General features: G+C 41.6%; 1 protein-coding gene and 1 long non-coding RNA gene across 2 annotated transcripts; both read left to right on the top strand.

Moving 5' to 3' along the window:
* The first annotated feature begins 1,177 nt into the window (after positions 1–1,177).
* Positions 1,178–8,061, top strand: LOC146379594 (F-BAR and double SH3 domains protein 2-like). Its single transcript, XM_084941115.1, has 4 exons — positions 1,178–3,106; positions 4,547–4,642; positions 7,555–7,738; positions 7,823–8,061. The coding sequence occupies exons 1-4, from the start codon at positions 2,975–2,977 to the stop codon at positions 8,059–8,061; spliced, it is 651 nt and encodes a 216-aa protein (XP_084797241.1). The 5' UTR covers positions 1,178–2,974.
* A 251-nt stretch (positions 8,062–8,312) lies between these two features.
* LOC146379593 (uncharacterized) lies at positions 8,313–11,687 on the top strand. Its single transcript, XR_014801445.1, has 3 exons — positions 8,313–8,486; positions 8,574–8,638; positions 8,720–11,687. It is a non-coding gene; the product is annotated as an uncharacterized LOC146379593 (long non-coding RNA).
* Positions 11,688–12,028: the final 341 nt, after the last annotated feature.

The following is a 12,028-nucleotide window of genomic DNA, read 5'->3' as shown; positions in this document are numbered from 1 at the left end:
TGTCTGTGTGGTGCAGCTGGTCTGGTCTGTCTCTGTACAGTCGAGGCTGCACCCACCTATAAAAGGTGGAGGCTCACCAGGACATGCACACCTCACAAGTTCCCGGCTCTCTCGACTCGGTTGAAGACGGGTTTCTTGGAGAAGGGGAGGGCAGTGAGGCACAGTCCCCCGTCCCCCGACGCCCCTCGCGATGCCCCTCCTTCTTCGACTAACCCTCTGCATAGGAGCCGTGAGAGCCAGGAACTTGTGAGTTTTGTATGTCCACTCAGGCATCATTCAAACCTGGTTTGTAGGAAGTTCCTGTCAGAAGGAGGGGGCACCGCGAGGGCGTCGGGGGGCGGAAGGCGGTGCCTTAGTGCCTCCCTCCTTCTGACATTGTAAAGGAACCCTAACTTTATTATTTTTTTAATAGTAAGATATATATATATATATGTATGTATATGTTTTTTGTCCTCAGATGAGGTTTGAAGTGTCTGTGTGGTGCAGCTGGTCTGGTCTGTCTCTGTACAGTCTAGGCTGCACCCACCTATAAAAGGTGGAGGCTCACCAGGACTGCACACCTCACAAGTTCCCGGCTCTCTCGACTCGGTTGAAGGCGGGTTTCTTGGAGAAGGGGAGGGCAGTGAGGCACAGTCCCCCGTCCCCCGACGCCCCTCGCGATGCCCCTCCTTCTTCGACTAACCCTCTGCAGAGGAGCCGTGAGAGCCAGGAACTTGTGAGTTTTGTATGTCCACTCAGGCATCATTCAAACCTGGTCTGTAGGAAGTTCCTGTCAGAAGGAGGGGGCACCGCGAGGGCGTCGAGGGGCGGAAGGCGGTGCCTTAGTGCCTCCCTCCTTCTGACATTGTAAAGGAACCTTAACTTTATTGTTTTTTTAATAGTAAGATATATATATATATGTATGTGTGTGTGTATGTGTGTGTGTATGTATGTATATATGTATGTATATGTTTTTTGTCCTCAGATGAGGTTTGAAGTGTCTGTGTGGTGCAGCTGGTCTGGTCTGTCTCTGTACAGTCGAGGCTGCACCCACCTATAAAAGGTGGAGGCTCACCAGGACATGCACACCTCACAAGTTCCCGGCTCTCTCGACTCGGTTGAAGACGGGTTTCTTGGAGAAGGGGAGGGCAGTGAGGCACAGTCCCCCGTCCCCCGACGCCCCTCGCGATGCCCCTCCTTCTTCGACTAACCCTCTGCATAGGAGCCGTGAGAGCCAGGAACTTGTGAGTTTTGTATGTCCACTCAGGCATCATTCAAACCTGGTCTGTAGGAAGTTCCTGTCAGAAGGAGGATGGACAGTGAACATTTTAAGCCCACTCGGCAGCGACAGATGGCCACCCCTTCCTGAGCCTGGTTCTGTCGGAGGTTTCTCCCTGTTAAAAGGGAGTTTTTCCTCCCCACCGTCGCCAAGTGCTTGCTCATAGGGGATTTTTTGGGCTTTTTTTTTAAAACCAACCGCTGATAAGTTCACTGGCATCAAGTTTAGGACTCTGCAAATATTTAAATGGATAATTCGTCATCAAGTGAGGAATGATCCATTTAAATCATATTTGAGAGTCACATATATTTGTATATAAATATGATTTGTTGGACAATAAGGCCAATCACAGACTAATTTGGACCATTGGGAAAAATTTAATCAATAAAAAAAATTGTATAAAATGCATGTGTCATTGTTTCATAGTGATTTCAAATAACATACCATTTGATTTCAACATTTTTTTGTTACACTTGCAGTGGTGTTATTTTGTTATGATCCTGTTCATTTTAAATAGAAATAGAAATGTAAATCATCTAAATAGAAATGGAAAACTAGAAAAATTAAAAATATAGCTTTACTAATCTGAAAGTTATTTGTCATTGGAGCCATCATTCCCACAGTGGAAACACATTATTTCATATTATGTTCAATTCAGTAGTTAAAAGTATCAAATTTAATAATGTCTATTTTTAGTTTACTTTGTTAATAAACACATTTTTTTAGTATTTTAGAAACACTAACATCATACATATCCAAATATGAAGCAATGTTTTAACTCCCATTTACATACAGACCTGTGGCCAACTTTATAAACCATTTTGAATTTTTTCCAGCTGAGGCGTTCAAAATAGATATACTTTTGATTGTCACAGTGTTATTTGGCCAGCTGCCTGCCTAATATAACATAACATCACCACAATATTTTACATTAAATGAGGAAATGTATCTTTGTTTCCTCAGCTAAGACTGCTTGGCTGCTGTAGCTTGTGTTTATGTTGAGAGTGACATCTGATTTAAAAGCAAGAAGCAAAAGCCACTGAGCACCATCAGTCAGCACCGAGGCAATGCTACAAATTTAAGGAACGAAGGTCAATTCTTTGTGTGTGTACATGCACAGAGCACATGTGCACACGGTTGTGCAGATTAACTCACAGATGTATATGACAACTCACGTTTGTGGCATTGACATTGTTTTCCAATCTTAAATGTAATACATACATTTCCGTCATTGGCCATAATTCTTGCAAGGAAGGGACTCAAAGGTCACAAGTTATTAAATAAAATTCATTAAACACACCATTAAAAGAAGTTCACTATTCACTCCTTAAACATCATAGCTAGCAGCAGTTATTTATATCTATGAAAGAGAGAGCTTAATTGTTTGATTAAGCTTGATTGGAATGTCAGCTCCACACTGTGGCTGGTTGATTAAATAAGTTGGGGGAGCAAAAGTAAAATGAGCTACTTGTGGGATACTATTTAACTTGGCTTGGCTTGGCTTGGCTTGGGTAAGCTGCTCATTTTATGCTCATTTTACTTTTCAGATGGTGTCAAGCCTGGCAGTTTGGTGTAATTGTTAGCCTAGTAATTCATAGTAATATATTTCTCACACACAACCTCAACCTCTGCCTCTCCATGTGAGCAGAGACGCAGCAGCATCTTCTTTCTACAGGAAGCCTGATTAAAATGTGAGGCATTGATACGGTGTACAAGATGAAAGAATATAAAACTGATATTACTAAACCTGATTTCCTTCCATCTATTTTCTGCTGCTTATCTGAGTCCGGTCATGATGCCCAGACGTCCCCCTCCCCAGCCACCTACTCCTGCTCTTCCTGGAGAACAGTGAGCCGCCACTCTGGTGCCTTTCGGTGTAAACGAGTAGCTTTCCAAATAACTCAGCTCTTCATCATGTTTCTAAGGCAGAGCTCAGACATCCTTCAGAAGATGCTCATTTGTGTCAGATTTTAGCCATAGGTAAAGGTATGACTGTAGACTGACGGGTAAATCAACAGGGATCAATACCCTGCTCCTCTTTTTTCCAATACAAGTTCCTCTATCAAATCATTTTTTGACACTTGAGTCAGCAGTCCAAGCAGAGATGTCCAGAAGTTCCTTTTCCCACTTAAGTGGTATTTATGGTCACACAAATGCGTCTGACAACAGACAGGCAGCGAATACTGGGATACCACGGCGAGCCGGCCGAGATGCATAATGTGTCCCAATGTGTCCAGTGTGTGTTTGGTCTGCCCTTACCAGCTCGTCTAGGAGACATCCTGGAGGCCTCCTATTTCAGATGCCAGTCAAACCACCTGCACTGGCTCCTTTCCTTTCTGTGAATGATCACAGTTGAGGAGGAGAAGCTATGCTGTCCCCTGGTATGGTCTCCCCAAGGCAACTGGTTCTTGATGAGGGGCCAAACTTAAGTACAATTCAAAAGACCAAAGTTACTAGCCTGGGACCAGTACTGGGGAGGTTTCTTGTTTTTCCAGAACAGCTGATAGCTGTGCCCCATGAGTTCAGCTTAAAATATCCACACAGGTACTTCGTCCTCCCTCGGGTGGGCAGAGAGCTTTGTGGTCCAGGTGGTGGTCCAGTCCCCGGCTGCTTTAGCTGGCTTTAGAAAAAACCTGAAATTAGAATTAAAACTCTTTGTACCTTCACCTGTGTTACTTACAGTGATATCTTATGTCATTTGTTAACTGTCTCTTTAAGCTTTCAGCAGCTGGAGGGTGAGCGTTTGTTAAAAATAGTCTGTGTGAAAATAGGCAGGCGGTGAACTCGAGCCTGTGATACGTTTTTAATGTCAGGCTGTGACCACAAACACCAGAGTGGTCATCAGCATTCAGATCAGCTGGTAGTAACCAGAAACGGCTTTATGGTCATTCTCTTAATTGTTATTGCCGTTTTCTTTTATTTGACTTGTGTAAAATAATAAAAAGCTGATTTGGGTTCATTTCATAAGCAAATCAAATAACTTAATACAACAGAAATAAACTGACAGAGTAATGGAAAATAAAAAATTATAAATGTGGCCCTAAGCTACACGGATCACTGGCCACAATTCATTCAGCTGGAGGTCTTTTTTTTTTTTTTTAAAGTTAATTTTAAATAGAAATAAATGTGGGCAAGAAATTAAAACTAAATAGGGAGCAAGCCTGAACCCTAAAGGCTTTACTAAGTGTTAATTATGCAGGTTTAGACATGGGCTGATTTGTAAGCTTGTGATAAACCTTAAATAAGTATATATGTATATTTTTGTCTGTTCCCTTGAAACGCATGCAGGTTCTGCAGGAGTTTCACCAGCAGCTGTTTGTGCAGAAGAACATGGCGTTCCAGCAAGCACCAGACTTCATGTTCCAGCCTGTCGACTCAGACACGGTAAATACTGATGTTTTTCTCTTTTTATTCATTATTAAATGCATAAAATATCACATGCGATTGCTTTTAGTGATTATTGGGGAAAATAAACTCGTATTTATTACGCATGGAATGAAATCCCCAACCTTAAAAATTTAGAACTTAACATGATTTCTCTAAAATGTTCAAGTAAAACTTGAAGAATAATTTTTGAAACTATTAAAATCCAAATCTCAAAGTGTTTGGGTTGCTTTTAATACAAATTTTGTAGCATAAAATAAGGTACGTGTTTGACTAATTTAGTTGGCAGGAGGTGTTGATCAGTTTACTGGAAAATCAATTTCTACAGAAAGGTGAAGTGAAAATGTGGATCCTTCAGGTTTGAACTGCACAGGTTGGAAACCACAGATAAAATGCTGTAATGAAAACAGATCAGAGGAGATTGTTGAGAAGTGGAACAAAGCTCAACAGATGACAGATTCATTTGTTTAGACAACAATCAATACAAAATCAGACGAGTGGAACAAGCAGCTCACGGGCATCCTGAAAGCTGAGCTGGCCGGGCCACGTGGCCACAAAAGCCCGGACTGGACTGGGCTCAGGACCTTGATGCTCAAAGCGGCTTTAGGGAGAGCAGATCCACCATTTTGGTCCAGAGTTAAACATCTCAACAATACCAGATGCAGAAAAGATTTTTTGTTTTTAGACATTCATGATCACTGGATTATGAAGCTTGAGAAGCTGGGGGATGACTTTTCCTCTAAATTGATACACAAGCAGGAAAAAATGTTCAATTTTTTCTAATTTTCTAAAAATTTGTAAGTAACAGACAAAGTAGCTCCATTGTTTGAGTGTCAATAATCTGTCTGCACTGAAATAAACGACTAATTTAAATAGATTTTAATCACAAAAGTGCTGCACACACATTATGGAACAGTGTGGGTAAGAAGTCAAAGCAGGAAACATAATAAGTCCTGCGTGATTGGTCTTTATCTTTGTTAGTCTGAACTATGAGCCTGAAGGCAGAACAGTGAACTCTTGACTTTGTACTGTACTCCTCGCCCTGCACAGGAACTTAGATTATTTCCCATTTTTAGTTTTTATTTACAGATGTGTCGTCTCATTTCCTCACCGTGGGACTATTTCCAGCTCGTGTTTGTTCCGACTTTATCAGACTGTTTATCTTCCTAAATAAATGCACGACCTCTACTTTTAATTTGCACTTCAGTACATATATATATATATATATATACACACACACGCACCTTTTAAAAAGCATATCTTAACTAGTCGCTGTCCTAAACACAGAGGAATATCTGCACAATATAATGACATTTTCCATTTTTATTGTTAATGCACACCACGCACTTATTCCTCTGAACTTCACACTTCCAGGAAGTGTAAACAGATAAACGCGTGCTTTAAAGATTGTCTCAGCTCATTGTCCTCACTGCTAAATGACCTGTGATTATAAGAGAAGATACAGACACAGTAATCTGGAAAAGACTGTCACTGTTTTCCATTTACTTTTGCTTCCAAGCTCTCGTTTTGTCTTGTGCTTTAAATCAAAGAGTTTCGCCTCGTTTTAGAAGTCCAAACACTTGTTGTTTATTCATCTTGAGCCATAAGGTTATGAAAAGAGACATAGTATCTGCAGTCTTCTTTATCTGTGATTACCTGGTCTATTTCAGTCATTTTAGAGGCCATCAAAATCCATCCGGCAGCATCAGGCAAAATCTACCTAACTGATATCTGACAGATGCCAGCTAGAAGATGATCCTGGTATAAATATGGAGAAGTTTCATTTGCACTCACTTGGTAGCACACATGTTAAGAGCTTTGAGAGTTTTACTCAAAATGCTGTATTCGCCGGTGAATTAATAGAAAACACACAAAACATCCGGCAGCACCGATGTTTGCTTCTGTTTCTCCACATCATAGAGATTAAATTGGTGCAGGATTGCTGTTTGAAACTACTTGAAACAACTCAAAGTTGATTAAAGGAAACAAGATTTTGGCTTTAGATTGTGGCATGTGGGTTAAAGTTGATTATTTGCAGTTTTTTTGTTTGTTTGTTTTTTACCAGAGCTTTAATGTGTTTTTCCAGCCCTGTTAATTTCACATAGATATCTCCTGTACTTATAAAATTATGAATAATCAAAAGCGCAGTTGAAAAAGTTTTACATTTCAACCCACCACTATGCACTTTCTGCGCCTATAATTCCTAAAAATGTACTAAAGTTATTACACATATATATTCAGCTGATTGTAACGGGGTCATGTGGGGTCATGTGTGCGTGGAATGACCCAGGATTTTTATTTTATAAAACACCCGCAGGTCTGAACCTCCCTTTCTACATGATAGCCCTGTGCAACAGGTCATGTAACATGTAACAGGCCTTTAAAGTTAGGTAAGAAGTTTACAGAAAATCAAATTCTGCTGTTCACCTCATGATTGCCACAATATGGCTGGTGAAATGATGCTGCTGAGATAACTTTCCAGAGTTGCTAAATTCTTCCTTCCTTCCTTCTTTGCTTCCCTCCGACTGTTTTGCATCTGTTACGCTCTCAGCTTTATGGATTTCTCAGTTCAACTTGACTGCCTGGATTGTTTTTCAGTGCCAGTTCAGGTCTGAAACCTCTGCTGTGGTCAAAATCTGCCCTGGGAGCTGCACTTTAGGTGACAAAAGTAGATATGCGTATATAAAATACACATCCTAAACTCCTTTACGAGTCCCATTGCTGACATGGGTGCAATTCAGGTGCAATATTTTATGTATATTTACTTAGGTGATTATCTTTTCATACAGATATAGTGTTTTAATGGGGTATTTATTTTAATGAATATAATCATACATAAAAATGTGAGCAATATCATTTATATAGATCTGTTTTAGTGCTGTGATGGCTGTGTGCATTGTCTGTGTTTCCAGGCCAGAAACCGTAGCGGACAGGTGGGCTACGTCCCAGAGAAATACCTGCAGCTGCCCTCCTCCAACAGCCTGCTGAGCATGCTGCAGTCGCTGGCCGCGCTGGACGCCCGATCCCATTCCTCCAGCAACTCCACCGAACCTGAAACCGAACTCCCAACCGGCTCCGTCAACGGAGACTCCAGTGGTGAGATCCGCCTCCACCAGATAATATCGGAGTTTTGATTTCCTGCTTTGTTTAATACCCTCGTTGCCACTGTCTGTGTTGCAGTTTCATTCGCAAAGGCTTTGTACGATTACGCGGGACAAACGGAAGATGAGCTGTCGTTCCCAGAAGGCGCCATCATCCGCATCCTGAGCAGAGAGACCCACGAGGACGATGGCTTCTGGGAGGGCGAGTTTAACGGCGTTGTTGGTGTGTTCCCCGCAGTTCTTGCGGAGGATCTCACCGTGACCAGCGAGAATGGAGATGGGCAAAGAGACGGCAGCGCACAGGTAGGCTCACGCTGACTTAAATTTCATGTTCTACACAATTAAAGTTCTTCTGGTTGAACACACACACACTGTGTCCCCCCCTGGATCAGCTGCCTCTACATCAGCGCAGTACAAATCTACTGTAGCAACTTATTTGTGACACTAAGTCCTGTGTTGTTAAATAATTTATTTCTTTTTATTTTATATAAAATATTAAAGTTTGCACACCTGTCCACTGTTTGTGTTGAAGGCTTCCCCGTCCACACTCTCTCAGTGCGACTGCTCCCCTCGTGGTCCCTTCCAGCCGGGACCTCTCCACAGCAGCCCCCTTCAGACCCCCACCGTGTCCTCTCCAGTGTCGAGTCCCTGCAGCGCCACAGCCTCTCCCATTGGCCGACCACCCTCCTATCACAACGGACACCACAGACCGCCGCCGGCTCCACACAAAAGCCCCTTTCACAGTAAGAATCTCTGGTTTGTCTGTGAGTGGTTATCTGTAAGAAAAAAGGCCGGTGTGAATAATAATCTGCCTCCTCTGCCCTCTTCAGGTCCAGCACAAAGCTCCCCCCAACCCCCCAAATACCCGGAGAGCGGCGGTGGCACCATCCGACCCGTGAGTAAAACCTTCTGTGGTGACGTAAATGACAGCAGACTTTTTTATCTTCATTTTAACTGAGCCGGTGGATTTTTACAGGTACGTGCCGCACCTCCGCCCCCGAAGCAGCATCCTCGCGGGCAGGTGAAGCGGCGAGAGGAGGTTGAGATCACACTGGTGTGAAGGCGGCACCCCCTCGAGCAGGGACTCGTAAAAACACTCTCAAAGGAAACCCAAGGAAACTTAAAAACTCCTGAAGACGCCTGGAGACGGAAGAAGCCCCCCCACTCGGAGAAGGAACACCGCTGCGCCTTTTTCTTTTAACTTCCCGTTCAGTGTTCTCGTTTCTCAACACTACTTTACCCAGAGTTTGTACAAGGCTTCATTCTCACCCCCGAACAGTTAATAAGGTGATAACGAGCAAAAGAAGTTGATAGAAAAGTTAGCATCATTTTATCCGTTAGTAAAAATCAGTGTGTTTGGACTCGCTGGCTGATATTTTAGGGAGTCGAGCTCATTCGTTCCCTTGCAGAGAGCTCAGTGTGGTATCATTCATCAGTTCGAGCGGCCAGTTTGGTTCTAAAGAACATGCAGCTGACTGAATGAGGCGTTTCATGATATTTAACGCACCGACAGCATAAAACAGAGTCGTTAGCTGATGAGCAGACCCTGGATTTTCTGTTGTTTGAGACTCGGTCATAGCAGCGTTTCATGTTAAAGTAAAACATGTTAGACTGGACTGACCTTGACCTTTGAGAGGTCAAACTGAAGGAAGCGTTTGTGTTTTACCTTCATTTTTCTGTTTATGAACAAAGACACGAGTCTGCAGAACATATCGTTGATCAGGCCTGTGATTTAGACACATTTCACACCCCTTCAGTGAGTCTTGATGATTTCAGCTGTGTTCTGAAATGAGAAACTGAACCCTTGAACACATCAGGGAACTGTTCACAGAGGTCCCAGAGACCTCTATAGGACCAGAAGTCTTTTACAGACGCAGGGGTCGCCCCCTGGTGGCCTGTAAATAGAGTACAGGGTTTTTTTTGTTGCTTCACTTTTCCAACCTGGCAGCTGTGTCAATGTTCTGATGTCTGTGGTCCTTTTTGGCAGTGACGTCATTCCTGAGTTTGTGCATTCCAGCAGGAAAGTCAGAAAAGCAAAGTAAGATGGGATTTATTTTAGCTGCAGCACGTTCATTGATAGAATGTGGTAAGTGCTTAGCGTGTGGCTTATATTATGAGTCACAAATACAGGTGAGTGACAGAGCAGATTATGTTTATGTTCTCTGTCACCATCTTGGATTGTTGAGGCTGCTCTGACTTTCCAAGAAGGAAATACTAGTTGAGGGGGAGTTCCAGATGAAAATTACTACTGGGAGCTCAGGAATTCCCGACTTCCGACTCAATCTGGAATGCACCGTAAGCCAAGGGCCAACAAGACAACAGCAGATATTTTGACGTTGCCCCCTGGTGACAGGACAAGGTTACAGCACCATTGTACAACCACACCGCTGCCTTCAGTGACCTTGCTTTTTAGGTGTAACCACTTTTCTGTATCTCTGTTGACACTTAATCGCAAAAAAAAATGTTGTTTGAAGTCAAAATACAAAGAAATTGTGAGCAGTAATGGGCAAAAATAGTCTGATAATCGCTAATCACATCATCAGCAAACCATAAATCAATTTTCTGTTTTCACCTGAGCGATCTTTAGGCTGCCCGTGCTCCACACGGGTATTGTACATGTTTTCACTTCTTTTTTGGCTTCATTAGTCGATTATGTTTAAGATAAACTGCCTCCTGGCTCCGGTTTCACATTAAAATCTCTGCAAGAAAACAGATAAGTTCTTCCTTCAGCTCGTCGGAAAACATCACTTCTAACTGATCGTGTTATGGATGCCTTAGCTGCAGAATTTCTCCTCGTTTATGGATTGAAGAAAGAATTTTTTATGTTATAGTTATGATTTCGCCCCCGTTGTGTCTCACGTCGTAGCTCTTTGTTACCACCATCAGATTCACGTCTATGGAACAGAGCTGCACTTGTGAGCAAACCAAAAGTCTCCAAAAGAGGCTGGTCCTCTCCGCCGACACACGTGACCGCTCGCGGTTACACAAACAAGGGAAAAGTGGCAATTTTTACCTGTGATTGTTTTGGATCCCTTATCTTTTTTTCCCCTTCTAATGTTTAGGAAAAGTTTAAAGTGGGAAACATAGCACGTAAACACACAAACACACAGTCTAACTCTTTTGTTTTTATCTTGCATAATACAGAAAAAAACTGTTTCTACGACACTAATGATGCCAGTAACAGTCGCTGTTGGGGAGGACAGTTTACACTGAGCATGTGCAGTTTAAAGATGCCTTTTATTTTTAAGGAGGAAACCATCCTGAGCTGCTAGCTGTCCAGTTTAAAATCTATAGTGAAGCACTTTCTGATGTCTTCTTATTCCTTTTCAGTATTGTGGATGTTTTGTTCAATATTTCCTGTTTGATGTTTGTTTACCAGCCGTATTGGTATCAATACTTCCTGTTATTTAGCCGTAAATAGCCATTGTAGTGTCTTTGATTGAGATATGACTTATCGATCGTATTGATAGTTTACGGAGAGCTTAGAGATGGATATCTGTGCAAGTAATGGCACAGCTTTTTCCCCCTTTTTTGTTTTTAGAATTAGGATTTTAAGAAAACAAAAACAATTAAACTGTAGCTGAATCTGATCAGAGGAAAAGAGGTATCCGTCAGCCGTGACGCTGCGTTCTCGTTGATCTCCTTGAGATCTGAATGACATCAAACTTATTTTTGAAGTTTGCATTTACCCTGTTGTATTAAAAGAATAACTAAAGTTTCTTTTCCATTCCAGAATTTTTTGTTAACCTGTTTACTGGTCTTGATTATGCATCAAGTCAGAATCTGAAATTCATTTTTTTTAAAAAGGACGTAAAAACTCCCACGTTTTACAGCGTCGGCTATGCGGAGGCTGCCAGGCGTCGTATTTACACACCCATGGATGTTTAACTGTATTTATTGTGTACAAATAAATGTGAAATAAAGATAGCTTAAATGGAACAAGACTCTGTTTTAACTCTTAATTCCTGCATCCACCTGTTTAAAATATATTATTTTAAAATAATGTGTTACATGACTACACAGAAGGATGTTTCAGCTCAGTATATAGCAAATATAAAAAATATAAATAATTCTTAATTTTAAAATAAACATTAATCTGATTATTAAAAAAATTATTGGACAAAAAGTACATGGAAAAAAGAACTCTGTGAAATAGAAAAAATAAAGTTCAATATCTTGAAAATCAAATAGAATACAAGCTTTGTTTTCTTCTTTGTTTTCTGTATTTATCTGTTTGTATAAGACAAACAGTTTATCATAAGTAACTGAAAGTCTTTCGGCTCTT

This window comes from Perissodus microlepis, chromosome 10, assembly GCF_051167445.1.
Source record: "Perissodus microlepis isolate ML-2025 ecotype Zambia chromosome 10, ASM5116744v1, whole genome shotgun sequence".
In the NCBI taxonomy this organism is placed as follows: Eukaryota; Metazoa; Chordata; class Actinopteri; order Cichliformes; family Cichlidae; genus Perissodus; species Perissodus microlepis.
Note: the sequence above shows the minus strand (reverse complement) of the source record. Positions and strands in the feature narration are given on the sequence as shown.

Excerpts from the sequence above, each read along its gene's own strand:
- LOC146379594 (XM_084941115.1), top strand. The coding sequence starts at position 2,975 with ATGAAAGAATATAAAACTGATATTACTAAACCTGATTTCCTTCCATCT. Across the intron at positions 3,107-4,546 it reads CCTGCTCTTCCTGGAGAACA|GTTCTGCAGGAGTTTCACCA; the intron begins GTGAGCCGCCAC and ends AAACGCATGCAG. Across the intron at positions 4,643-7,554 it reads AGCCTGTCGACTCAGACACG|GCCAGAAACCGTAGCGGACA; the intron begins GTAAATACTGAT and ends CTGTGTTTCCAG.